The sequence below is a fragment of the Pezoporus wallicus genome, unplaced genomic scaffold (genome assembly GCF_028554395.1).
Source record: "Pezoporus wallicus isolate ANWC-B61680 ecotype Strahan unplaced genomic scaffold, APGP_CSIRO_Pwel_v1 scaffold_13239, whole genome shotgun sequence".
NCBI lineage: Eukaryota > Metazoa > Chordata > Aves > Psittaciformes > Psittacidae > Pezoporus > Pezoporus wallicus.
In genome coordinates this window covers 5,934,895-5,960,614 of record NW_026642052.1, presented here as the reverse complement: position 1 = coordinate 5,960,614, position 25,720 = coordinate 5,934,895, and the positions used below count along the sequence as shown (strand labels likewise).

The 25,720-nt window shown below is 39.1% G+C and overlaps 1 protein-coding gene across 13 annotated transcripts in view; it reads left to right on the top strand.

Moving 5' to 3' along the window:
* The first annotated feature begins 781 nt into the window (after positions 1-781).
* Positions 782-25,720, top strand: part of BOD1L1 (biorientation of chromosomes in cell division 1 like 1) — a 37,803-nt gene continuing 12,864 nt past the window's right edge. For 2 of the 13 annotated variants that reach the window (XR_008974608.1, XM_057426808.1), the window contains exons 1-15: positions 783-1,282; positions 1,789-1,913; positions 3,120-3,310; positions 4,526-5,158; positions 5,623-5,772; positions 7,145-7,314; positions 8,362-8,485; positions 8,847-8,991; positions 9,686-9,761; positions 10,645-16,768; positions 18,873-18,940; positions 20,411-20,480; positions 23,030-23,073; positions 23,966-24,053; positions 25,107-25,186. Coding sequence is in view for 6 of the 13 variants with exons in the window: in XM_057426808.1 (XP_057282791.1) it covers positions 1,076-1,282; positions 1,789-1,913; positions 3,120-3,310; positions 4,526-5,158; positions 5,623-5,772; positions 7,145-7,314; positions 8,362-8,485; positions 8,847-8,991; positions 9,686-9,761; positions 10,645-16,768; positions 18,873-18,940; positions 20,411-20,480; positions 23,030-23,073; positions 23,966-24,053; positions 25,107-25,186 (8,295 nt within the window). In the remaining 7 variants the exon portion in view is untranslated. Of the gene's footprint in view, positions 1,283-1,788; positions 1,914-3,119; positions 3,311-4,525; positions 5,159-5,622; positions 5,773-7,144; positions 7,315-8,361; positions 8,486-8,846; positions 8,992-9,685; positions 9,762-10,644; positions 16,769-18,872; positions 18,941-20,410; positions 20,481-23,029; positions 23,074-23,965; positions 24,054-25,106; positions 25,187-25,720 lie in introns of those variants that run through there. The other 11 variants (XR_008974609.1, XM_057426809.1, XM_057426803.1 and 8 more) reach the window with 11 other exon arrangements.

Genomic DNA, 25,720 nt, shown 5'->3' with positions numbered 1-25,720 from the left:
ATTACCACCGAATTCAAAGACTGTGGAACCACAGGACACTCAGAGAAGTGACAAAAGCGGTTAGAGCCGCTGACAGGACTTCAGGGAAGCATATTGAATAGCTGTGACCAAAACAAGAAGGTAAGTGAAAGGTGTATGAAGTAAGTAGCAAACAGCCTGCAAATATCTTAGAAACTCAGCATTCTGTGGGAACGCACAGAAATCTAAAGGAAACGTGCTTAAACTCATGTATTTCGAGTATCACCTCCCAGCTCCCTCACCTCATGGCCCGGAAAGACTGAGGACGTAAGACACAGGTTGCCGTATAAAGATCACAGCCTCCTGTTACTCTTGGGGCCAGCTGAAGGGCAGCAGCGGCCCCTGAGGCAGAAAAAGACGCGTCCGGCGGGGAACTGCCCGTCAACGGCCGCTAACGGACCCCGGCTGCTCGGCTTGAACACCTCAACCCTCGGCAGCTCTCCCACTCCTTCAGCGCTTCGCAGGCCCCGTCCCCGGCGGCAGGCCCCGCCCCGCGCCTCAGGGAGGAAGCGCTCGGTGCTGCCCCCACCATGATGGCGACCAGCGCAGGAAGGGGCGGGCCGCGGGGTGGAGCCGCGAGGGCACCGCCGGGGAGCGCGGCAGCGGCGCGGCGCCGGGTGCTGGTGGGAGCGGGCGCGGGAGGCCCTGCGCTGTTTATCCGCGGCCGCGCGGCGCGGGGGGCTGCCAGCGAGGCAGGCGAGAGCTGAGGGCTACTACGGCAACCAGCCCGCCCCCCCTCCCCACACCGCACCCCCCCCCGCGCCGCCCGATCGGGGACCGCTCTGGAGCGGGCCGCGGGCGGCTCCGCCCCCTCCGTCCCCTTAAAGGGCCCGCGGCTTTTGCGCACGGCCTCCGCCAGTCCTCGCTTGGCGCCGATGGCGCCGCTCCCGGCGGCCCTGTTTCCCTTCCCGTCGCGCGCCGCTTCCTCCCTCCGTTCCCTTTCGCTTCCGGGGTCAGCGCCGCCGCGGCCGCTGCTCGGTAACAAGCCCCGTCCTGGGGTCTGGCCGGGAACGCCGGCAGCCGCGCCCCGCGCAGGCCGCGCCGCTTCGCTGTCTCCATGGCCAGCAACCCCCAGCCGCAGCCCCCGCCGCCGCCGCCCCCACCGCCGCCCCCTCAGCAGCCGCCGCCGCCGCCAGGGGCTGGGGCCGCCGTCGGGGCTGGCACGGCCGAACCCGAGCTGGTCTCCATGATCGTCAACCACCTCAAGAGTCAGGGGCTCTTCGACCAGTTCCGTCGCGACTGCCTGGCCGATGTGGACACGAAGGTGCGGGCGGGCGGGCCCGGCGGCCGGCGCCCCGGGAAGGAGGATGTCCCGGCTCCCCGCCGGTGACCCTCCCCGGGTTCCGGCACGTCGAAGGCAGGTCGGGCCTCTCCAAGAGCAGTGGGGCCTGGCCCAGGGAAGGCGGCGGGCTGCGGGGCAGCGCGCTCTGTGCTCAGGGGTGCGGAGGGAGCGCCCGGGCCCGCGCGGGCCTCCGTCACGGCCCGTGGCCCCGGGACTCTTTCCAACGGCTCTGGGAGCAAAGCTGGAGCCACTGTGCTCGGAAGGGAGTGCGGGCTCGTTGGTGGTACAGGCACGGCGGGTTTTGTGGAGTGATATCAGTGATACGCGCTTGTGCAACACGCCGCGATCGCCGCGAGGGAGCGGGAGTGGCTGCGCCTTCAGTGTGTTGAGGGGGTCCTACGGTGCTACTTTCTCTTCAAGCCCGGCCTCCGGGAGGGTAACTGCTTATCCACACACGCCTGTCCAACCTCTCTGTTGTTGCTTTCTAGCCAGCCTACCAGAATTTGAGACAGCGTGTTGACAACTTTGTTTCCAATCATTTGGCGACTCATACCTGGAGTCCTCATCTCAACAAGAACCAGCTGAGAAATAGCATTAGGCAGCAGGTTCTCAAGTAAGTGATGGTTTGAGAGTTTTCTGAATGTTCTCGTGTACCAGAGTAGGTGATGGAGGTTCTAGGTCATGTGTAAAGTGTCTGCTTTCTTCAAAGGAACTTCTTAAGTAGCTTTTCTTTTTGTCATGTTTAAAATGTGGTATTATTTCAGTCAGCAGCTCACCATCAGCATTAGTCAGAATTAGACTGCAGATACTACTTTGGCTTGTTTCAAACCTGGGATGTGACACCCTAGCTAAAGTCTGTCTTTACTGTTGCTTTGAGCTAAGGAAGATTAAAGCATTTGATAAACTAAACTCTGCAGGGTACAAAGCTAAATTCACAGAATAAAAGAAAAGGATGCAGATTTAGTTAGGAGGTTTTTCAGGACTGCTGTTATGTCAAAATGATGTCAAACACTTGTCTGATGTTATGTCATTTCATGGGGGTTCCTATAGTTTTTAATTTCAGAACTTAGAGTGATAAAAAGTATTAGGAAATTTCTTCTAAGTAGCATGAGTTCACTAAATTGGGTTAAACAAGGGATGTGGGAACAAACTTACTCTGCTGTGCTCTAGTGGAACCACTGATAACTTGTACTGAGGAGCTGTTTTGTCTGGGGAAAGGTAGCGGTTGTTGTTTGGAATTTATTTAGTTGTTTTTAAAGAAGCAATGAGGAGAAGAGGCAATACATGCCCCACAAAGGATTACAGGGGTCTAAAGAGAACCATAGAAAGCTTTCAATTGCCATTTATTTGATTTCACTGAAGATTAAGGGGGTTCTCTAAAGCTGCAGAATTCTAAGGTGTCACCTGTCTTGAAAGTTGATTAGTTGTCCCTCATGCCTTCTATAATTCATCTGTTTTATGCTATGGGATTGATAACATCAGTTTTTTTCTTTTTTTTGACAACTCTCCCTTTTACAGTTAGATAAAATTTGTAGCTATAACCAGTAATGATATAACAGACTGTTTGTTGTGTTAATTTCATGGGGCTGATTAGCATTGTTTCTCTTGGATTTCTTTTTTTCTTGGTTCATGAGGTGTAGAGAGAGCTGTTGAAATTCAGGCAGCTGACTAAATATATAGTTGCAGTGATGCTCAGAAAATGCTAATGCTTCATTGGAGGCTCTTAAGAGTGTTTACATCACATGCAAATGAGCTTTTTCATTAAGATGTTTTTGAAAAGTAATTTTTCATATTAAGTATTCATGTAACTTTGTTCCAGGTCTGGAATGTTGGAATCTGGAATTGACAGAATTATTTCTCAGGTTGTGGACCCAAAGATCAACCACACATTCAGACCTCAGGTGGAAAAAGCTGTCCATGAATTTTTAGCCACATTAAATCACAGAGAGGAGGCAGGCCCCAGTACATCTCCGAGTGAGGAGAAAACAGATGCTTCTATTACATTACAAGGTATTCTGCAATTTCTGAGCAGTCTAACAAAAGTTTGGTTTTTGAAAGAGCAGAAACAATAGGTTTTCTGCTAGCACAAAATTGTTGGCATCAGTATTAACAAGGTGAGTTCCAGGCAGCATACTATAAGTACTTGACTCTTATTGTATATATAAAGATAGAAGAGAAGAGAGATGTCACCATGTTGCAGCCATGTCTGTCACTTCTGCTTAACATTACAAGGGATCAGTTTAACATAGGGAAAGAAGTTGGCCTTTAAGTATTATAGGATCAGATAAGACATGGATTTAAGAGAAGTATGATTGGGTTTTTTTATGCATTGGTAGATGGAAAAAAATAACCCATTAGACACTTACCTGTCTTAATGCAGTAGTTATGTGCAGTAAAATTTGAATGACTAAGGTCCACTCAGAAGCCCAAGTTCTGCTGTAAATCAGCCAGTCTTTAGTTTGTTTATAAATGCAGCACTTTTGCTGTATGGTTTTCATTTATGTTGCCTGATATTGACTTCTAAACACTCCTATGGGTAATTGTCCATTCTTTTCCTTCCTAACAGACTCCACAGCAGTCCATCTATTTGTAACCAGACCCTTTATTTAAATCCCAGCCCTTTTCCTGTGAGGCCCACTTCCTTTAAAATAAGTGGGTTAACAAGGCAGCTGCAGCTCTTAGTGCTAGTCCATTTAACCCTTTCCTATCTATCTTCAGAGCTGTTCCTAAGAGGATGGGAAAGTGAGAAGGTATTTGTGATAGTCCTGTTGTTATAGAATCGGTATGCTGCTGATGAGTCCATTTTCCATGTTGTTTATGGAGATACCAGAGGTATAACATAGAGACTCTCTGCAGTATTCTGTATGGTGGTTCTCTGGAATCGTCATCCTACTTGGGATGATGATAAAACTGAACAGGGCTTGTGTTCAGAACAGCTTTGCCATTGACAACCCCTGCTTTCTTTGGCTGATCTTAGGAACAGCGGCATGTCACAGAGCAAAATAAATCTCTGGTAATCAGATAATTGCTCCAGGAATGCAGCTTCTTGTTTGGTTTGGTGGGTTTTTTGCCTTATTTTAAACCAAAATTTCTAAGTGCAGAATTAGTCAAACCTTTTAGAAAATTTTACTTTTTTAAAATTTTTTTCTTCCTTTCACTTGCTTAACATTCTATCTGACCAGAATTACAATGGAGAAGGTGAACTAAAAATATTTTCTTTTCAAGGTGTCTCTGCTACAACTCCTAGCGGCAATGTAGCTAGTGATGCAATGTCCATTTTGGAAACAATAACTTCTCTTAACCAAGAAGCAAGCGCTGCCAGGGCTTCATCAGAGAACTTAAATCCCAAAAGCAATGACAAAGTTTCAAAAAGACTCTCATTTCAGCAGAGTGTGGATGGTGGCACTGACAGAGAGAGAAATGCAGAGGACATGACAGACAGAGAGAAAGCAGTTTGTGACCTTTCTGTAGAAGGGACTGAAACATTTGCAAAGTGTGAAGATTTAAATGACCTTCCCTGCCAAAGTGAAGAAATAAAGAATTCCACAAAGGATACTAATAATTTGACTTTTACAAGTAAAGATACAAGTAAAGAAATTCAACAGGAAAGTGAAGATCAAAAGAGTAAATTGTTAGATAAATGTGACAAGAAACCAGACAGCAGTGAAAAAGTTGAAAGGAGAAAAGAAAAGAAGGAAAAGCTCGACAAGAAGTCTGACCATTTAAAGAAAAATGAAGATACTACAAAGTCAAAAGAAGAAAAGCAAGCAAGAGATTCAGAACCAGCAAAGCAGTTAGTTCCAGAAAAAAATAGCAATAAACATAAAACAAGTGAAAGCAGTAAAGAAACTAAGGAAGGTATGGTGTGGGCAATACTGTTCCTTAAAATGGGGGGAAAGGTGGAGGGTTAAGTGTATTCAGGATTTGAATTGGAAATATATTTGGAATGTAGGTTCTCTGCTACTTTTGGCAAATTTGTCTAGCTAGCCACAGGTGTGTCTTGATTCATCTGCTTCAACTGAGGTACCCATGTTAGGAATCAGATGAGTTTTGGTTCCTCAAGTGTACTATTGGTCATTTGCCTTACTCTGGCAAGTTCTCTCAATGCCTCCAGTCTGCATTTAAAGTTTTGAGTTGTAACCTCAGGTTTGGTTTTTGTTTTGAGTAAGCATTACTAAGCTAACACACGTTTCATTAAGGTGTTCCTTTTTTTTTTTTCTCCTGTTTCTTGTTCTGAAGATGACTTTGTTTTCAGTGGCAGAAGTTTCTCGGATACAGTGTGCTGCATTACAGCCTTTTCTTTCTATTTTTTCCTTTGCAAGAAAATACATCAGTGGATTCAGATATGGATGTGCTCAGTGACATCACCGTCAGCTCTGTCCACACCAGTGACCTTTCTTCCTTTGAAGAGGAGAGCGAAGAGGAGATTGTAATTTCTGACAGCACTGAAGAGGGGGAGATCACATCAGAGGGTAAAATGTTTAGATTGTTAAGTGGCAGGAAAGAATGCGCAGTGCTTTTATTGAGTGTATCATACCATAAATTTGGGGATTTGCAGCATCTTTTATTGTGTTTATTTATGACAAAAGAATTTGAGTGTGGAATGGATAGTATTTGTGCAGTTATGAAGGATAAGTAGCTGACATACTTCTTGGATTCTTTTTTTAAAATGGCTTGCTATATTCTAAACATCGTAAATCTTACTTGTACTAGAATATTTCATAGGCAGCAAAAACATTTTTAATGGTGATGGGTATATCACTCTGTTGGGGGTTTTTTGTTGTTTTGTTTTTTTCTCCCATCCTTTCTGCCATGAATTTGGTATAACATTGGAATACTTTGGGCCCCCAACGTAGTGGTTGTAGCTGACTTTGCACGTCAGGTCAGGTTTAGAAGTTTAGGGTTGCAGGAATTTCCAGATTCTATGTGGCTACAGTGGAAAGAACTGGAATGGATCTAGCTTTAAGAGTTTGGAAACACAAAATCTTTTCACTGACTGAGTTCCCTTTTTGTGTTCTCCTTGTGTAGAACAGACCTTAGACTTTGATTTCTACAAATATGTGGCTTTTGCAGTTAATAAGACTTTCCACTTCATAGTACAAAGTGCCTTAGTACCTGAATTGATTGTCTCTAGTATGATGTGACCTTGTCTTTTTTGCCCTAAGAATATTATTTAGAAGCATTTAATTACTCACGTATTCCTGGCTTTGGTTTGAAACATGTCAGATTGTGTTCAGTTGTAACTAAATATTCGTCAAGTGAAAACAGGCCTGAAATATGTTTCAGGGATACAAATAGTTCGCACAGTGTGGAACAGAAGTGATTTTGCTCCATTTCTAATCATTCTGATGAAATTGAAGTAGATTTATTTTTACTTGAATAATACTTATGTGAGTGTAAACATGGTTTTGTGTATATATTTCAGTAAGCCTGTCTACTTTGTACTTACTGAAATATTGGACAGTTTTTTTGATGTAGGGAAGAAGCTTTATTTAAACATAGCAGAGTAAATTCTGACTTCTTATGTGATGTTAATTACTAAATACTGTATGTAGAAAGTGTGATTATGAGCAAGAGGATAGGCCTAGTCGTTGTATCCCAGTTTATTCTGGGTTTTGTATCTTGCAATTTTTTTGCTGAATGGTGTGCACAAACATATGAATATACCCATCAAGTTTTCATAATCTAGTGCTAGTTTGATGTTGAGGGGGTTATTTTTTTAACTGTTTACGTTTTTAGAATAAGTAATTGTTAATATTTTTTTAGTAGCTTTACCTCCTCAAAAGTTATGTCGAAACCACTAATTTGTCACTGTATCTCTACATTTCACTAACCTTTCTTCAGATGAAGAGGAGAAAAGCAGTCAAGGTAAGACAAAGCCTCACACTAATGAGCTGAGTGATGGGAAAGCCAAGCCTGTTCGTCACGCTTACGTTCGCAAGCCTTTCTTGTACTCCAAGTACTTCAGTGATTCTGATGATGAACGAACTGTAGAACAACGCCGTCAGTCCATTGTAAGTGTGGATTTTGTTAACTGCTCCTTGCATTCTGGCTCCTTGAACTTTCCAGCACAGAAATTCCACTTCTTATGTGGTGGTGGTGTGTGAGGGGGAGTCTTTTGCTTTTTCTCACTACATTTTTAAGTTGTTTTTTTCCCCCCCTTGTGTTACAACTGCCTTTCTTTCAGACTTTGACCATTACTGCCGGATATAGTTTGAAGTCTTCTGGTGGTGAAAGCAGTGACACTCTATTCAGTCTTTTTTCCCCTACTCTAAGATGAGCAGGTTTTGGGTGTTGAAAGAGGATTTACTAATTACATGCAGTGTCTTCACAGAATCATGCTAATAAGTAGATTCTTATCTGAGTGATTTAGTGGGGAGAATAAGAGCAGTTGCACATGCGAGAAAACAGTTCTTCAGTAGATTTAATGTATATCATGGCAATTCTGGGTGGAAAAAGACAGCCCCATGCAGCCTGTCTTCAATGGGGTTTTGTGTAGTTCGGGTTTGTTGACTGCTGCAGGCTATTTCATCACACCATCTCTTTACAAATGTAGTTCTTGCTGTCCAAGAAATCAGTAGTTTGTGGCACATCTGCAGCCATTGAGAATGGAAAGAAAGGTTTAAGCATATTCACTGTGTTCTGTGGAAGAAGGACCAGCATACAGGAGAGGGAGCAGCAGTTATTTTAGATCTTTATCTTTTGACTAGATGTATGTTTTTATAGTTAGATGCATTTTATATATATAGTAAATGTATACTATATATTATATATATTATGTATGAATAAAAAATAAGAGATATTCTTAGAGAAGGCCTCATAGCCTTGGTCTGCAGTGTTAAGCAGCAGTTGGACTCTGGAACTCAGCTAACTTCTCAGAAGTAGTAGAGAATTCCATTAACTTTCATATGATGATTTCTAAGGACTTTTTTTTTTTTTTTTTTCATTTCTCCCAAGCTACAGTATTCTGGGTTTTGTGGGTTTTAGACTTACATTTGTAGTTGAAGAATACTCTTTGACCTAATGCTAAATTAATTGTTTTCCTTGTTTTATATCTCCAGGCCAAAGAAAAAGAAGAGAGACTCTTAAGACGACAAATTAACAGGGAGAGACTTGAAGAAAAACGTAAACAGAAGGCTGCAGAAAAAACAAAATCCCTAAAAATTGGAAATCAAAATGCTAAAGGTGTGAGAAGTATAACATTAGCCTCTGCTGCCCTGCTTTCCCTCACTCTTTCTGGAAAAAAAACAAATCAACTTGAAATCTTGGTAATAGGTCTCTAGTCATTTCCCTTAAAACTACAGCATCTCAATAGCGATGCAACAGGAAAAGTGCATAGTGTGAATTATTAATACAAATTTCATATCTTCACTTTTCCATATATATCCATATACCATTTCATGTATCATTACATTGCTTAATTGAAGTGAATACCTGTATACACTAATATTTTCTGCTACACATAATGACTTTCTGTACTGCTTTCAGTTGCATTTAAACAGTAATACAATAGCATGTGTATTTCACCATTTGCTTATTATTTTAGGAAAGAGTGGCTTGAACTTAGAAGAACCTTCATCAAGAAGTCTTGAGTCAAAAGCTACTGGTACCAGCATTAAGGATGTGCTTAAGGAACAGAAATTTTTAGAAAAAAAAGTAGCCTTGAGCAGAAAAAGAAAGAGAGATTCAAGGTATTCCTGTGTTTGCTCAAAAGGAATGAAGTTTTTCAATATTAATTTTTGCAGATTGAAAATGTTCTCTTCAACTTTGCAGTTAGCCTTACCCATTGTAACATTTTCCTCTTACAATATTCACATAATTGTTTTACTAGTAAGTATGAAATTCAGGCAGAAATTCAAGTTATAGCTGCTTTAAATATATTGCAGTTCAGATTGTGGTAGCAGACTTTACACAGCTTTTTGCAGACAGAATGGTAATAAAGGCACGAGAATGGAGAGCTTTTAGATATTTGTGCATCTAATATTTAAGTTATTCAATGCACAAATTAAAGGCTTGGTTATTAAAGACTTGGTCTTTAAATTGATGTTTTACATAGGTATGTGCACGTGTCCATATCTGTCTACATACAGGTATGTATGGGGCAAGATATCTTACCCATTTTACAGGGACAACTGTAGTACTAATATTGTTATACTAATATTCTCTGCTTTAAAGCCCCGATGTCCAGAGGACATGGTACACATAATTTTCTAAGAGAAAAAAGCTTGGGCAAATTGGCTAGACAGAATTCATGTGATGATGCTCTATTTCAGGATTTTTTGTGTGCAATTCTCTCTCCTTCAGCTGTAAAAGTAGAAGGTCTACAAACTAATGTTAGGCTGATACTGATTTTTCTTTTTTTATTTGTCCAAATACCTCTTTCAGGCGTGCTGAAGATGGCTGCAGAAAGAAATACGAGCTATCTGAAGAAGATACTAAAGAAACGCAAAAGACAAATGAGGTGTGTGTCTCTCAAAGCTTATGATCTTCCTTTTTAATTGTAATAGTACTTGTTCATAATTCAGTACTAAATTGCATTTGATCGTATGTATTCTTTTCCTCCCAGTTCTTTCAGTTGTTAGTGATCTGACATTGCTGTAATAATGTCTTCTGAATTCCAGTAGCTGCTAGAATACACAATCTATGAATTCAGTTCTGATATATGTTGTAGTAGAACATGAGCTATAGTTAAGCCCTATTCTGTGAAGCATGCTGGGTTTTTAAAACAACCAAGTGTGTCCTATGTACAAAGACTCAAGGAGCGTGATCTATTTAAACTCCTCACTGAGAAGTTAAGGAAAAACTGAATGTAGTCCAAACACTAAAGGAAAGAGAATTCTTATGGCAAGAATTTTTACCAACAACATTATTAACAAAAAAAAAAGCGATAATTGGAAATTCATATGGAAGTCTTGATTTGTCTTTTGTGGATTTGAGGGTGTTGTTCGGTTTGGTTTGGGGATGGGGAGTTGTGGTGTTGAATTTTTAAGAGACAGCATGGCAGCTGTTTCTAGTAATGTATGCAGAACTCAAAATTGTGACTGTCCATTTAAAAATCCATTTAAATAATTTTAGAAAAATCACATTATAAAGAAAAGATACTCAGGTTCAAATGGACTGCTTAACATTAACTTCTGTTTCTTTGGTTTGTCCCACAATAGCAGATAGCTGAAGTGAAAATGGCAAGTTTCATTTTCTTGCTGACCATATTTTAGGTGAATTTTTATTAAAATGTATTCTCTAGTGTATTGTTTTTTAAGAGAGCTTGCCCTTAACAATTCTGTTTGGTCACGTAATGAAGGAACTGTGTAACATTTGTTTATATAAAAACTTCTCTTTTGTAGGCTTGTGAAAAAAATTCTTCAAAAGAATTAAAGCATAATCATGGGAAAAGTGAAATCACTAAACAGCTTAGAAGACTTTCAGAATTGGTGCATTCAACTGAAGAAAGTAAAAGTGATTCTAAAGCAGAAAAAGAACATAAAAGAAAAACCTCCACTTCTTTTCAGGCTGAAGGAGCCCAGCAGGACAGTGAAAAGGATTCCAAAAGACAAGGGGATAGAGCAGAAGTCAATACTGAAGAACTACAGAAGCAGAAATCCATATTTAAAAATGAAAAACATCCGAAAAAAGATAGTGACATAGAAATTCAGCATATGAGAAATGCTGCCAAAAAAGAAGCCAAGTCTTACAGAGATAAAAATGACAAGGAAAGAGCTTCTTTAGAAGATAAACTTTCTTTAAAGCACAAATATAAAGGAGATAGTGTTCACAGATCAAGTGAAGATATTGAAATCCATTCATTTGAGAAAAGTTTGAAAGGAGAGGATGGTGGTCAGAAACATAATCAACAAATAAAGGTTGCCTCAGATGACAAATCTGAAAGAAAAAGTAAACACCGAAGTGAACGGAAAGTATCAGTAACAGGAAAAGAGGGAAAAAATGCTTCTGAGTCAAAAGCTGAAGAATTGCTGCGTAAGGAAAATAAAAAGGACAAACATGTCTCAACAGAAAAATCAAGAGCAGAATACAAGTCTAAAAGGTCCCTGAGTGATTCTAGGCCGCAAAAGGATTCCCTAAGTGCCTCAAAGCAACTTGCTTCTGCATCACACAGAAGGAGCGAAAGCTACTCAGAAGATAAACATGAAATAGAATCAACTAACTCTGATTGTAACTTGAAAAAAGATGATGGTGTTCATAAAGATAGACGAAGGTCTAAGAGCTTAGTGGAAGACAAGATTTTGTTAAAGTCTAAGTCAAAGAGTCATAGTAAACAGTTCAAAGCATCTGAAACAGAATTACAGGAAAATTTAACCAAGCAAGAGACTGGTCAGAAGTTAGACAAAGATAAGACAATGGAAGAGAATTATTCAGATAAGCAACACAAATTCAAGAATGAAGACAAAGTTTTTGAAGAGAGTAGTGTTGAGTTTGAGCTTGTGAGTGTCACACAGTCAAATCAGGGATCACAAAAAGACTTCAGTCACAGGGTTAAGTTACATTCCGGAGAAAAAGGATTTATGAAAGAGAAATATAGAGGTGATAAAGATTTAAGCAATTCCAAACTAGAAAGAAGGTTCTCTGCTGAAGGTCACAAAAACAGAGTCGTAAAGCACAGCAACAAGGAAATAAAGAAGAAGGAAGAGAGTATCAAATTGGAAGATAAGGGTACTAAAGAAACGGATAGTGGTCATGAAAAAGTATTGAGCATCACAGTAGCAATGGAAAAGAAACAAAGTAAGATGATACCCAGTGAAAATAGAAAAAGCAGCATATCAAACCAAGATTTACTTGGAGAGGAAAAGCAACCAGCAAGCACAACTGAAAGTAGCCATGCTCCAGCCCCTGAAAAGTCACGTATGAATAGTGATGACTTGCATTCTGGTCATGAGGAAGAGCTGATGGAACTTGATTTGAAACAAACAAAAGAACACGAAGCATCTAATATTGAAGGAAAAGACATTAAAAACTCATTCCAAGCCACAGATGCCGAGACTGCAACCAAAGAAAAAATACATCTCTCCCTTTCAAATAAGAAATTAAATCACAGCTTGGCAGATCCTAAAGCTTGTGAATTGCAGTTTCTGCCTGCAAATGAAAAAAATCTTAAACAAGAAGATATCCCTAATGAACAAGTTGGTGCCTTAGACACTTTTTCCAAGCAAGCTTCCATGGATCAAGGACCCAATAAACAAGGGGCTTATAAAACAAGCATTGCATACAAAACAAGTGGTAGAGTCGTACGGAATGTTCCCAGTAAGGATCAAGCTTCAGAAGATAGCAGAAGACCAAAGGATTTAAAAACTGTGTTAAATTCTAATTTAGATGATGTTCCTTTAGCAGTTAATTCTCCCAGAGAAGATGCTGCTGATGCAAAGTCTATGGATATGGATGTCTCAGATTTTAGAGATTCCTTGAGTAGTATGTCTAAAGAATGCTATAATTCAGATGGGACTTTATTTGAAGATACTTTCATTTTGAAGAATGATGCAGCACCAATTGTACACATGGAACAAGATAATGCGTTGCCAAGTTCTGTCATGAAAGATGAAGGTAACCATACCACTATGACAAACAGTATAGAAAAAGATAACAAGGTGCCCCAACCTGATGAACGGGCAATGGAAGACAGTACAGCTGGGCTACCTAGTCAAGAAGATTACAATGCAACAGCAAAGTTAGAAAGCATTCAGGGGAGCGAGTTGAAAATAAAAGAGGAAGACTTAATATCTGACATAACTGAAGATTGTGGAAGTGTACCAGCAAAAGAACTTCTGAAAACAAAAGAAAGAGAGTGCTTTAATATAGATCCTTCCACAAAGGAGGGCAGAAGCGCAATGATGGATAATGTGGAAAAGGAGATGCATGATATTGATGATATGATACAATCTTCCTCTGTCTTAGTGCCCGAAAGAGTTCCTGAGAAAACAGTCAAAGGCTCTCTTGCAGCCAGTGGGCAAGAAGAGAATAGTGTGATTGTCATGGAAGATAAAAATGAAAGCAGCACAGTAGATACCAGCGCAGGAAGTAGTAAACTTAGTCTGTTGTACAGCAGCCTACAAACAAGTCCGGCCACTGTGATAGGAACTAGTACAGAAAAGATCATTGAGAGTACTGTAATGGCCACTAGTACAGGGGAAGAAAGAGCCGAAGGTGCATCACATTCTGAAAAGGACAGTGATGCTACAACCACTTGCTCAGAAGAAGAAAGTGAGGTGACAGTAATCTGCACAAGCATAGAAGCTGATGAAGGTTTCACAACAGGCATATGGGTAAAAAGAAATGAGGGCAGCAGTTTCATCACAGGAGCAGATATTGGTGAGTGTACTGTTGCAGCAGCTGAAGAAGGTGGCAGCAATGTTGTCACCGAAGGATTAGCAGAGAGTGAAAGTTTCCTAACAAGTACAGAAGAAGAAAATCGTGACTGTACCATGGTTGATGCAGAAGAAAGTGGTAAGGATTCAGTCAATGCAAGTGGAGTAGAAATTGAAGACAGTGTGAATAGTGCTGGGGCAGAAGAAAAAGATGATGCTGTAACTAGTGCAGGCTCTGAAGAAAAGCAAAATACCTCAACTTCTGTAGATACAGGCAAATTTGAAAGTTCTGTATCCTGTTTAGGTGAAGTAGAGAGCGATGGAGCTGTAACTAGTGCAGGGACAGAAACAGGTGAAGGGTCGACAAGTGATAATAGTTCAGGTGAATTTAGGGGCAGTGTGAGAGCTAGCCAAGTTAAAGAAAATGAAGGTACTGTGACTTGCACAGGTGCAGAAGAAAGAGGCCACAACTTCGTCATCTGTTCAGTGACTGGTACAGACACCCAAGGAGAAAGCACTGTAACTGGTGCGTGTGTTGCCGTGGTCACAAACAACAGTGCCACAGCTGGAACTAGTAGTGATAAATCTGAGGATACGGTAAATGGTGAAAGTGCAGTGACCAGCACAGGCATAACTCCAGAAGATGATGCTGAAATTTCAGTTGTCTGCACAGGGCTAGAAGACAGCAATGAGGGGTTTGCAGTTTGTTTAGAAGCTGAAAAATGTGAGAGTCTAATGGACAGTACAGGGGCAAAGGAAGAGGCCAATATTGCTACAGTCAGCGTAGGTCTGTGTGATGATGAAGGTTTTGTGACTAGTACAGGCTCAAAAGAAGAGGATGAAGAGGGTGAGGGCATTGTGACCAGTACAGGAAGAGGAAATGAAGAAAATGAGCATGCTTCTACTTGTACAGGAATGGAAAGTGAAAATACACTAATTTGTATAGGTTCAGAAGAAGGTGAAAGTTCCATTATCTGCATCGTTGCTGAGCAAATGGAAGCAGAGTCAGGAGTGGCTGGCACAAATACAGATAAGCTTACTGTTGACAGCCTGATGAGTGCAGAGAAAGAAGCTAATTCTGGCACAAACTGCAAAAATGTTAAAGGGATTGTTGAAAGCAGTGTAACCAGTGCAAGTGCTGCAGATGAGGGTGCCTTGACTGCACATACAGGAAAGAATGGAGGTACCTTGATGCCCTTAGACGCTGAGGAATGTGAGGGTCCCATGACTAGTGCTGTGGTAGTGCAAGAGAAGAGTCACTCTGGTGCCAAAGACAAACATGAGAATGCCATGACTTCCTTTGACAGCAGAGAACTTGATACCTCTATAAGTAGTGGAGTTCCAAAAGAAGATGAGACTTCTCTTACTCCTGCTGATAGAGAAGAAAAAGTAAAAGTTGATGTCATCTCTACCAGTACAGTAGAAGAAAGTGATGCTCCCCTACATTCAGCCATGGATGATGAGGAAGGTCTACTTGCTGTTGCAAGAACCAATGAAAGTGGGGAAAGCTCTTTGATCTTAGTAGACACTGAAGACACAGAGGTGCCTATGCCCAGTACAGCTTCAGAGTTTAAAGAGTGTGTGCATACTCTAAGCAGTAAGCAGGAGAAGGATGAGTGCACTATGATTTCCACCAGTATTGTGGAAGAATTTGAGGCTCCTATGTCAAGTGCAGCTGTTGAATATGATGATCAGCTCCCCTCCATGAAAACAGAAGAAACAAGTGAGAATGCTGCAGTTTCTATAGATACGGAAATATATGAGGTTCCCATGCCCAGTGAATCCAGCGGAGGAGGAGATGATGATGATGATGAAAGACACCCAACTGCTAGCGGTAAGGAAGAAAAAGATGAGTGTGCAATGATTTCCACAAGTGTTGTGGAAGAACACGTAATCCTAATGTCAGGTGAGGTCACAGAAGAGGCAGTTCAACATGTGTCAGACACAGAATCAAAAAATGAAACAGTAATGATCTCTACAAGTACAGCAGAGTGTTTCGAAGCTCCTATGTCTAGTGTATCTATACAAGATGGAAACAAACTCACTGCTTCGGAAACAGAGGGAAGGTATGAAGCTGCTATGATCACTACAAGCATGACAGAAGAATGTGAGATAGTCCTGATCAGTGCAGCACCACAAGCTGAAAGTCAGCTCATTGTAGCAGAAAGAGATGAAGATGCCTTTATCTCTCCAAATGCATCAGAGGAATGTAAGATTGTGGAGACCACTGCAACTGTAGATGAACAGTTTGGACTAGCCACTTTCAATGCCGATGCAAAGAGCAAAGGTTCTGTGATTTTTGTGGGAGAATGTGGAGCTCCTGTGCTGAGGGTTGCCACTGACAATGAAGATCAACAAGCTGCTTCAAGTGTAGGAGATAAGGAGGAGGGTGCAGTGATCACTCTAAGCACAATGGAAGAATGTGATAGTCTCTTCACCTTTACAGTCATAGAAGAAAGTCAACTTGCTGATGAGAATACAGAAGTAAAAGACAAAAGTGAAGGAATTTTTAATACTGCTAACCAGATTGAACACATCCTATCAACTACAGGCCCAGAAAAAAGCAGCAATTCTTTGCTTGTGGTTGGTAGAGAGAAAGAAACCGATGAGGGTGGTGAGAGGGGAGAATCAGCAACATCTCAGCCTTTAGTAGATGATGAAATCACAGAAACAGAAGAAAACTCAGTGAACCTCATGAGTGTAGATGAAGCCCTTTGCGTTGAGATTAGTACAGAGACTGCTGTGAGTCCAAGTCCTTCCTCAGAGGCAGGTGAGGATGATGAGCAAGCTGAAGATGTTTTGCATGAGGATGTTGCATCAGAACTCTCTTGTACTACTTCAGAAGCAGAGGGAGAGAGTGGAACGCTAAGGAATGTAAATTACAAATTTAATTCTATTTTAGAAAGTGACTTTTCTGAAATAAGGACTCCCCTGCCTAGGGCGCAAGCTCTTTCATTAGTTTCTGCAAATGAAGTGACTGTAAATACCAACCATGGTGAAGTGACAACAGAAGCAGAACTGGGGGGGGGAAATGACTTCCCTTTGTTGCATGTAGAAGAGCTATACAGCAGTGATGACAAAACGAACTTGATTAAAATAGATGATATTGGAATTGAAGTTACTATTCAAAAAAGTAACACAACCCTTAATTCAGGTGAGGATTTCTTCTTCCCTTTTTTAACTCTTCAGTTTACAAGCTGTCATAAATAGATGCGTTGTGTTGTTATTATAGTTAAAATAACTTACAGTGTTCAAATACAGTGGATTTCTTTTTTGGTTGCAAAATAACTGTTAATATTATATTTGAGATTTGGTAACAAATATTTAAGCATGTGCTTCTGGGAGTATAGAAGTGACTGAACACAATTATCTGGGGTATGCTGGAAATACAGAGTACAAAAAAGCCATTAAAATTAGCTCATTTTAAAACAATGTATGTGGAGTGGTTTGCAAGGGGTAGTTACTGTGGAGCTACAGATGGGTTTTGCTATTAATGAGTTTTGAAATTCAAAAAAGCTCTTATAGGAAAGAGGATGTGTTTCATTTAGACATACTTTCAGCATTTTTAAAAAGCAACTTCTTAATAATTTTGAAGGTTAGGAATAGCCATCCTTAATCCTAACTGCAGATTTTCACTGAATTATTATTTAATGGTCATATTCAGATCCACTCCCGTATGCTGAATTTTGTGTTGTGAATGTACTTGAAATGGTCCTCCTTTGTGTTACAAAGGAATCAGTCATGCTAAATAAACTAGTATTTTTAAGCAATGACAGGTGTTTATTTTAAATACAAAACTTACGATAGTTATGATGAAATTTATGATAGTATATGACATTAAGGATATCCTGTTTTATTTCCAGATATATTTTTCTGGTAGATACTATTTGAAATGAATTTGCGTGGTTGCTAGTTCCTAACATACTGTGTAGTGAACATCCTGCTGTTTTCGGCCTTTCTCCTCTTTGATCCTCCAAAGTAGTTCAAGCACCAAGTTTATGAAGATTGATATATTCTCTAGATGCCAAACTGAAGTGAAGATTGACTTCATTATAAATTTGGAGTAATTAAACTGTAGAAAAATAGTAAATAAATGTGATCCTTTTTCTTTATACAGAAGGATATGGAATGATGCTCATCAAGGACTACTTTTAAAACCTTTTCTTTCTTATGTCTTGTCTTTTGCTGTTGATTAAAAAAAATATAATGTGAATTAGGTCTAGTTTCTCAAAAATTGACTCCATTCTCTAGTTTTATTGATCTTTGGGGTGAAGAAGATCACTCTGCAGATTTTGAGGATCTTGGGAATTTGTCAGGGAAAGATGCCAGTCTAGTAAACTTGAAAAATGTTATTCAGTATTTATACAGGAGACAAACATGAGCCACGAAAATGTAAACTGCTACACTAAGATACTTCTGTCTTAGTGCTTTGCTCAATCCTTGTTGTCCATTGATGTAGCCTCTTTTAAGTGCCAGTGGTAATGGTAGTCTTATTCTGTGGACCACAGTTTAATCACTTCATGTGCATCATAGATTAATTATCATGTTATAGCAATTTCTTTTTGTTTAGGAAAAGCTGTATAAACAAGCTTCTGGAATAGGTGTCCAAAAAGGCTGTAGAAGTCACATGAAGATGATGTCTGCATGGCCTGTTTTTCAGATGCTATAAGCATACTGTTCTTCCCATGGGTGAAATAGATGGGGGGTTAAGATTTTCTCAGATTACATTGTCACTAACAGGATCTAATGAGCTTTCAGTCTCTGTAGAAATCGGGTAACTTCAGTGGATATGGTTCTAGAGCTTATGGATTTGGATCTAATTGTCAGTACTAAGGATAACATTTTTCCTTAACTCTGCATTTGTTAATATAGAGGTGATTTGCTGTTTGGAATTTGCTATGAAAATCTGCTGGTGGGGTTTTTTTGCTTTGTTTTTTTGAAAGAAAGGCAAGGGGAAAAAAAAGCCAAAGTCAGAATTCATAAATAAGCTGCAGTAAATCCTGAAAGAGCCTATATTGCCAATCCTTTTGTAATTAAGGGGAACATAGAAGTACTTGAGTTCTTGCAGATGCCAAGTTAAGTTTTTTTTTGAGCTGCTTTGCTACAGACAGACTTGCCATTGTTTCTGTTGCCTACAGGAAAGGATTAAATTCATGTGCTGTGTTCATAAGGTGGGACTGAGAAACAGCATCCTACTGTAGATGAGATAAATACAGCATAATATAATTAATAATTTTAACATATTTGTATTTCATTAGGCAATAATGCAGCTTTACCAAAGTTGGCAGAAGAACTAGAATTTGAAAGTAACTTGAGAACTGACGAGGTATTTATATTTTGAAAATTTTGACTATACTGTTTGTTATATAACTATACATCTTGCTAGGGTTTCTTACTATATCTTTTGATTTTTGTGCAGCAAAAATGGCATTTGAACTTCAAAACTTTGGAAGAGTCACTTTTCAGATTATTCAGCTGTGCTTTTCTAAGCAGCTGGCATTTAAATTGTGGGCTGTCTGTGTTATTCTGTGGTAGAGCCAATTCTTTCACTCAGCCATGCTCCTTCTGTGACCATGACATCCAAGTTTGCTTTTTTTAGAATTGGTCATGCTGTATGCATGTTGCTTGTGATAGTACTTGTAAAATAGTCATACATGCATTAGTTCTTTCACTTAGCAATTGTTAGTTTAGTTCTTTGAAGTAGTAAACATGCACTGCTGTTCATTTCCTTGTATCATTTCCTTGCCAGTCTTCAGGTGCACCCATTCTCTGTGTTGAGGAACACTTGTTCCTGTTCTCTACTGTTATCAGATAACTCTTAGCCTGTTATCTGCTGTAACAGAGGAGTAGGGCATCCTGGATAATCCAGGGTACTAGGGCTCATAACCAGCTATAGTTTGTGTAAGAGCAAAGATGAGCTTGTCTGTGTGTGTCTGTGCTGTGATCTCTGATAGCCAGGATTCTGGATGGGTTAATTCTTCATTCGGATGCAGGACTGGATCCGTGTATTCATATCTTGCCAGACTCTGATAATCAGTATTTTGATGGTGAACATGGGTCAGAGACTCCCAAGCATCTCTGAAAGGGTGGGTCTGCACAGAGCTCCTGGCTGCAGCTCCAGGACAGACCAGCTGAGTAGTTCTAAACCATGGTTTTGATGCCTGGGATGCACTTCAAGAAAATCCAAGTTTGGTGGGATGTATTGATTTGAGTTCCACCTGCAAAAAGCTGTACTGTTTACCAGCATAAGATGGTCCTAGAGTCAGTATAGGCATGTTCATGTGGCACTGTAGCTGAGTATACAGTGTCCAGATTTGACCCAAGTACACTTACTCCGTACAGCACTGTCTATGCATTAGTAACATATAGCTGATCTGCAACTTTAATTAAAAAAATAGAAAAAAAAAACCACCAGAAAACCCCAAAGCACATGAATTTTAAGAATTCATAGTACCTTGTTATACATTGCAGCTACATATTTTTCTGTATATGTGAACATTTCTCAAATACTGCTCAGAGTAGGCTTCCTGAGATTTCACCTGAGACCTCATTTTTTAAGCTGATGCCTGGTACCAGAGTTAACTCTAAGGTCAAGGTTGGGCACTGTACTGTTCACAGTAATTTAACTTAGCCCAGCTATTGTTCCTTATTAATAATTTTACTGCTCTTTTAATAAAGCTTTTTAAGACTATTATAAATCATGATGAGACAATGTTCATCATGACATGAGAGGATAATAAGGCATACTTATTTTGGATGTCAGCAATATTTTTGTTTCTTTTGATTTTGTGTTTAGCCACAACAGCCTGAAAGTCCAAGAAGTGAAGAGGAATATGCGGATCTTCATACTAAAGAGTTTCAAAAAGGTGATTTTTATCTTGATAGCAGCTTACTTTTCATAGCCACTTAACTATTACTTATGATGAGAGGGTTGTAGATTTTATATATGAGTGTAGATGGACTGAAACACAGCCTGCAGAAATCTTAAAGTATTTCTGGGAGCTCATGTGTCTTTGCATTTGTTTTGTAGGAGGGAAGGGTCAGCCTTTTCTTCCAATATGATATGCTGAAAGAAAGGTAGAAAGCATTTAGGATTTTTAAAAGTAGACTGCTAAGGTTCTATTTAAAATCAGTAAATATAGAAGAACAGTAAAATCAGTAAATATAGAAGAACATCTGCCCAGGAAAGGTACAGAAACTTCCCGAAGGAATGGCTTTCTTCTTTATAACCTTAGAACATCCTGAGTTTGGGTGTTGTAACAGGCCCTATGAGAGTATAACAAGAGTAAGTGCTGTCGGACTAAAGCCACAGAGACTTTAGGGAAAGTATTTTACTTTCTGGCTCTCCAGAAAATTGAAATATTTCTGACCATCCACTGAAATTGAAGAACACATTTAAGTAGGTAATCAGCTACTAGTCAACTTGGATCTGTGCTAAGTAATTCCTTTTCCATGTATGAAATTAGTCTTTGATAAGACAAAAAAAGAAAATTCTCCATTTTCCCCAAACCACATATTTTAAATTGTGTTGCAATCATTTGGCTTTCCTATTAAAGCAGAAACAAACCCCCCTGCTTTGTTCCCATCTTGATGGATTTTGTGCTCCAGATGCATGACAAAGTTGTTTACAACTGTACCAGATGAGAGTTAATCCTCAGTTAATGGAGTAACAAGCAAAACTAAAGCAAATTCCAGGAGGTACCAGAGATACTGCTGCATATAGAGTCCAAAGAGGTTGAAGATGCATTTCCTCTTATGGAAAGTTGCAGCTGAAATGCTATGAAAGGACACAGTGTTAAGATCCTTCTAAATTTTTAGGTGTGCATACGAGAATAACCATTTATCAACTAGAAAACAAAAATAGGGTGAGATATGAGCATTGGTATAAAACTGAATTCCTTTTTATTCTTGGGGTAGGTCAAATTCACATACCTGGTTTAATGGTGGTGGGTATTCATGTAAGTGATAAGAGACATGCTCTGCTCACAAGAAAGAAAATGTAAACCCTGAGAATCGGTTAGAAGAACATGGTTTTCAGGACAGCAGAGCCAAAACTTGAACTAGTTTTTCTGTACTGTGAGATTTCTTTGAAGTGCCTGAAAACTGCATCACTCCACATCACTCAGTCACCCAGACAGACAGTACTTAAACTTTAAAATGTGCAGATTGATCTAGCTGTGATAATCTTGTTCAATGTAAAATGTTTAACAAAAAAATCCATTTGTTGTGTAAATCATGTTGGATATGGCATGCACTGAAGAATAATGCTTTGTAGCTCTTGGTACAGAGCTTTTTCTTTTTCTCCCCCACCACGCAATAATCTCTCTTTATATGTATATACATGCATATATACATATAGCTCAACGTACGTAAAAGGAAGTTGTTTAAAAGACAAATGTGTGTCCTGTCATGAGTATGAACAGCAGACACAGTAGTTGAGTAGTCCAAGATTCCTTGGAATGTAAACAAATCATTGCTGTTTGAGTGGGTAGGATCTAGCTCTTCATTTGACACTGCTTTAAAAATTGAAAGATGTTGTGCAACTGAACAGTATAGCTGGGGAAAAACTGTTGCTAAAATGTGTAGATTTAAGAAATGAGATACAAATTTTATATAAAATCTTATGTAGAGTGGTTTTCTTGAAAGGCTTATGTTCTTACTGTAGCTGAAAAGTGCTTGGAATGTTTTAGCAGCTTTTTTTCATTAAAACATTCATAGCTTTTATGAATCAGATTTTAAGGGGTTTGTAGAGCACTCAGTGGAGCAGCTTCTTTATATTCCTCTTTATGTATTGAAATGTCTTTGAAAGTTGTCACATACTTTCAGCAGTGAAGGGTATTCATCAGCTCCCATAATTCATAATTTTTCCATGTTTTTGGGGTATGGAAGGCAAAGGCTATACTTCATCAGAATTAAAATGCAGTAGGGTCTAGCAATTGAACAATTACCTTGTGTGCACTGTATCACCTACAGGTCTCAGTAGTACAATTACACAAACTTTAGTTGTCTGGGAACATAATATTACGGCATAGATTTCACTGTTTTACTTCATTCCATGATCCAGCATCTAGTGTTGTGATGGATCAAATTCTGATTCATTCAAATGCTAGAACTGTATTTGAAATATCAAAGTTACCATATATTTCACAGATGGCAGCCCCATGATTGCTTGTCTTGTAGCCAGACAGTGATTCTCGGTTATCCTATACTTTAGAAATCCATATTCTTTATTTTTATTTTGGTTTTGTTCAAATATTGTTAATAAGATTGGATACCTTTTACTTCCAACATTGAAAGTAAGTTTTATATAGTTTCAGGTACTCTGGAATCCTTTCAGAGGGGTGAAGTAGAGGATACTATGACACTTCGCTCTTGCTCAGCTTTTCTGATTATATTTGTAATTATTTTTTAATAGATTTGCTGCAGAGGAATGTTGCTTTAGAAAAAGAAACTTTTCATGTAAGTTCTTGGGTTTTAAACTTCCTCTCTAATTCTGTGATTTTTTTTTTTCTTACTTACATTTCCTTCTATTTACATTAAATATTCTCAAAAGGAAAATACTATTTGTGTGTTAAGAGTTTATGTATATGAGACTGTGCAGCTGTGTAGGTTGATGTCTAATTTGCCAGTATATAGATCTTGTATTGTTCCACAGTCTGTGACTATTTCAAGACTGTTACTGATGGAAAAGAGAAGCTTGATTGTCCTCCTTGAGAACAGAGGACAAAAATAGGGATTATTCTTGGGGCTTTTGATAAGGACTATAAATCTGTTATTTTTAAGCAGTCTACTGTGATTTCACAAGAACTTGGAACTTATATGTGTAAAAGGATGACTAGGAAAGTTGCAAACATGAAGTATTTCTCATGGAGCAGAAACAAGACATTTAACACATAGATAACAAGATAATGTGTGCTTTCTTAAATTTGGATAGTAAATTTATTTATTACTGTGTTGTCATGCTGATGGGGCACTGATGCTAGTGAGATACTTCTGTTTCTGCATATCGGAGAGTGTCTTAAATTCAAAAATATTTTGTGTGAATTGATGATAAACTGCTTTTAAAGCACGGTAGGGTGCTTAATTAAAACTCAACTTTTTCTCATTAAAAATATCAATTAGAAATTCTGAAAATAGAATAAGTCAGAAGTTCTTTCATGGTGTTAGCCTACAGTAGTAGCATTGCTTGAGCTCTAGGAATAAATTGCTTTCATAATACTGCTACTTTGATTCTAATGTGTGTTGTGCTTGGAAGTAGTAAGTAGAAAAAACTTTCTCCCTTCTATGTTTAGAAACTTTGTGGGAGAAAAAAGAAGGTAAGGAGTTACCTTTCATCATGTTTTATATGTAGGTGGAAAACTTGGATACCCAGATAACTGAGGAGCATAGATCTAGAGGAATACAATGTAAACCTTCAGGATCAACGGATAAAGAAAAATGTGAGTGATGCAGAACTATACCAGTTTGTGTAAAGCTTTTCTGTTGAAAGCAAAGTTCTGTTGCAATTAGGCCATAAAATGGTATTTTGGAGGAAGGAATGGAACATCGGGGATTCCAAACTCCAAAACAATTGTTCTTCCCAAAACAACTTTAATATTGCAATTAATATATTTGACAAAAAATACCATAAGAAGTTTAACACTGCACGGAAGAGTATTACAGTAGCTTTTTTGCTCTTAAGTGAACCAACTTTTTTATTTAATCATTAAAATCATTACTAATTTTACCATTTTTTAATAAAACACAAGGAATATAAAGCTGAGGAGACCCGATCATCAGAGGAAAATCTACCCCATTCTGGCTGGATGTTTCCGTCTGTTAGATTGGAAAGAACTAAGTTTTAATGTAACATTTTGTCTGCCTGGAAGCCAAAAGTAAGCCGGAAGTCAGTCCACTGAATGGCATAAATATTTTTAACTTAAAGTTAGGTAAAGTTAACTCATTGCTAATGAGACATTTTGTTGACATAATAGTTATGCAGTTGACTATGTAATGCCTATTCAAGCTCTGCTCTCAACTGCTTTTGTCTTTCCAGGATAAGAATAATTTTAAAAAAATAAGGATAATTAATATCTTTTTTTGGTAATAGATTTATTCTAAGAATTTTGATTTCCTTAAGTGAATAATTAGAAGCCATGCTGTATTCATTATAGTGTCCCACATAGCATTAGCTGCTTTCTTTGGGTAAGTTGAAGTTAAGGTTGATGTTTTATTTCTTGATGTGGTACCTGACACATTTCAATTTTGATCTTACATTTAAAAACGAGCAGAAAACCCACCCGTAAAGTACAAGAAACATGGAATTCTTTTTTGTGATTGTTTTGCCTTCACATTTTGGAGAGGGGTTAGCAGAAGTTTCTATTCTTGTAAATAAGATGCTACTTTTCAGAATCATTTGAATCACGGTAATGAGCTGATATAAAAGTGGCATTAAAATCTGACAAATGCAGAAGGCACTTCTCTAACAGTTGAACTGTTGTTTCTTTTTACAGGCAACCAGCTGATTACTCAGGATGTGAGAAAAGACGATGAAGAAAGTCAGTATTCCAGAACAGAACCTGATAACATAAAGGTATTTTCAAGAACATTTTCTTAATGTTCCACAATTGTAATGTAAATAAGATGGAAATTTAAGGCTTATTTCTATAGCAGGTTATTTTGGGAGATATTTTCATTAACTATAAACTACTTTTGCATTGTTTCTTGAATACAAAATAACTGACTATAGAACTAACACACTTTTCAAGGAGGAGACAGTTAAAAAAAAGGCAGGGGTCTGTTGTGCTATGCACAGCAGCTGAGTCCCTTTGAGGTGTGATGGACAGATATGCACGTTATTAAGGAGCTTGGGATCGTGTGGACCATTGCTGGATCCCGGCTGTCCAGTCAGTTCAGCGTCAGTTCAGTCAGTTCAGTAGTCAAACTGACCTGAGATCTGCAAGAGGGCATTGAACTTTACCTGAATTCTGGCTTTGCACTGATCCTTCTAAGTCAAAACAGGCATTCAGGTCAAAGTGGATGTTTCTTTTAAGAGCACACATGGAATATTTCTAACCCACTAATTTTGATGAAGCTTCTCAGCATCAAAATTTTTGAGAGACATTAC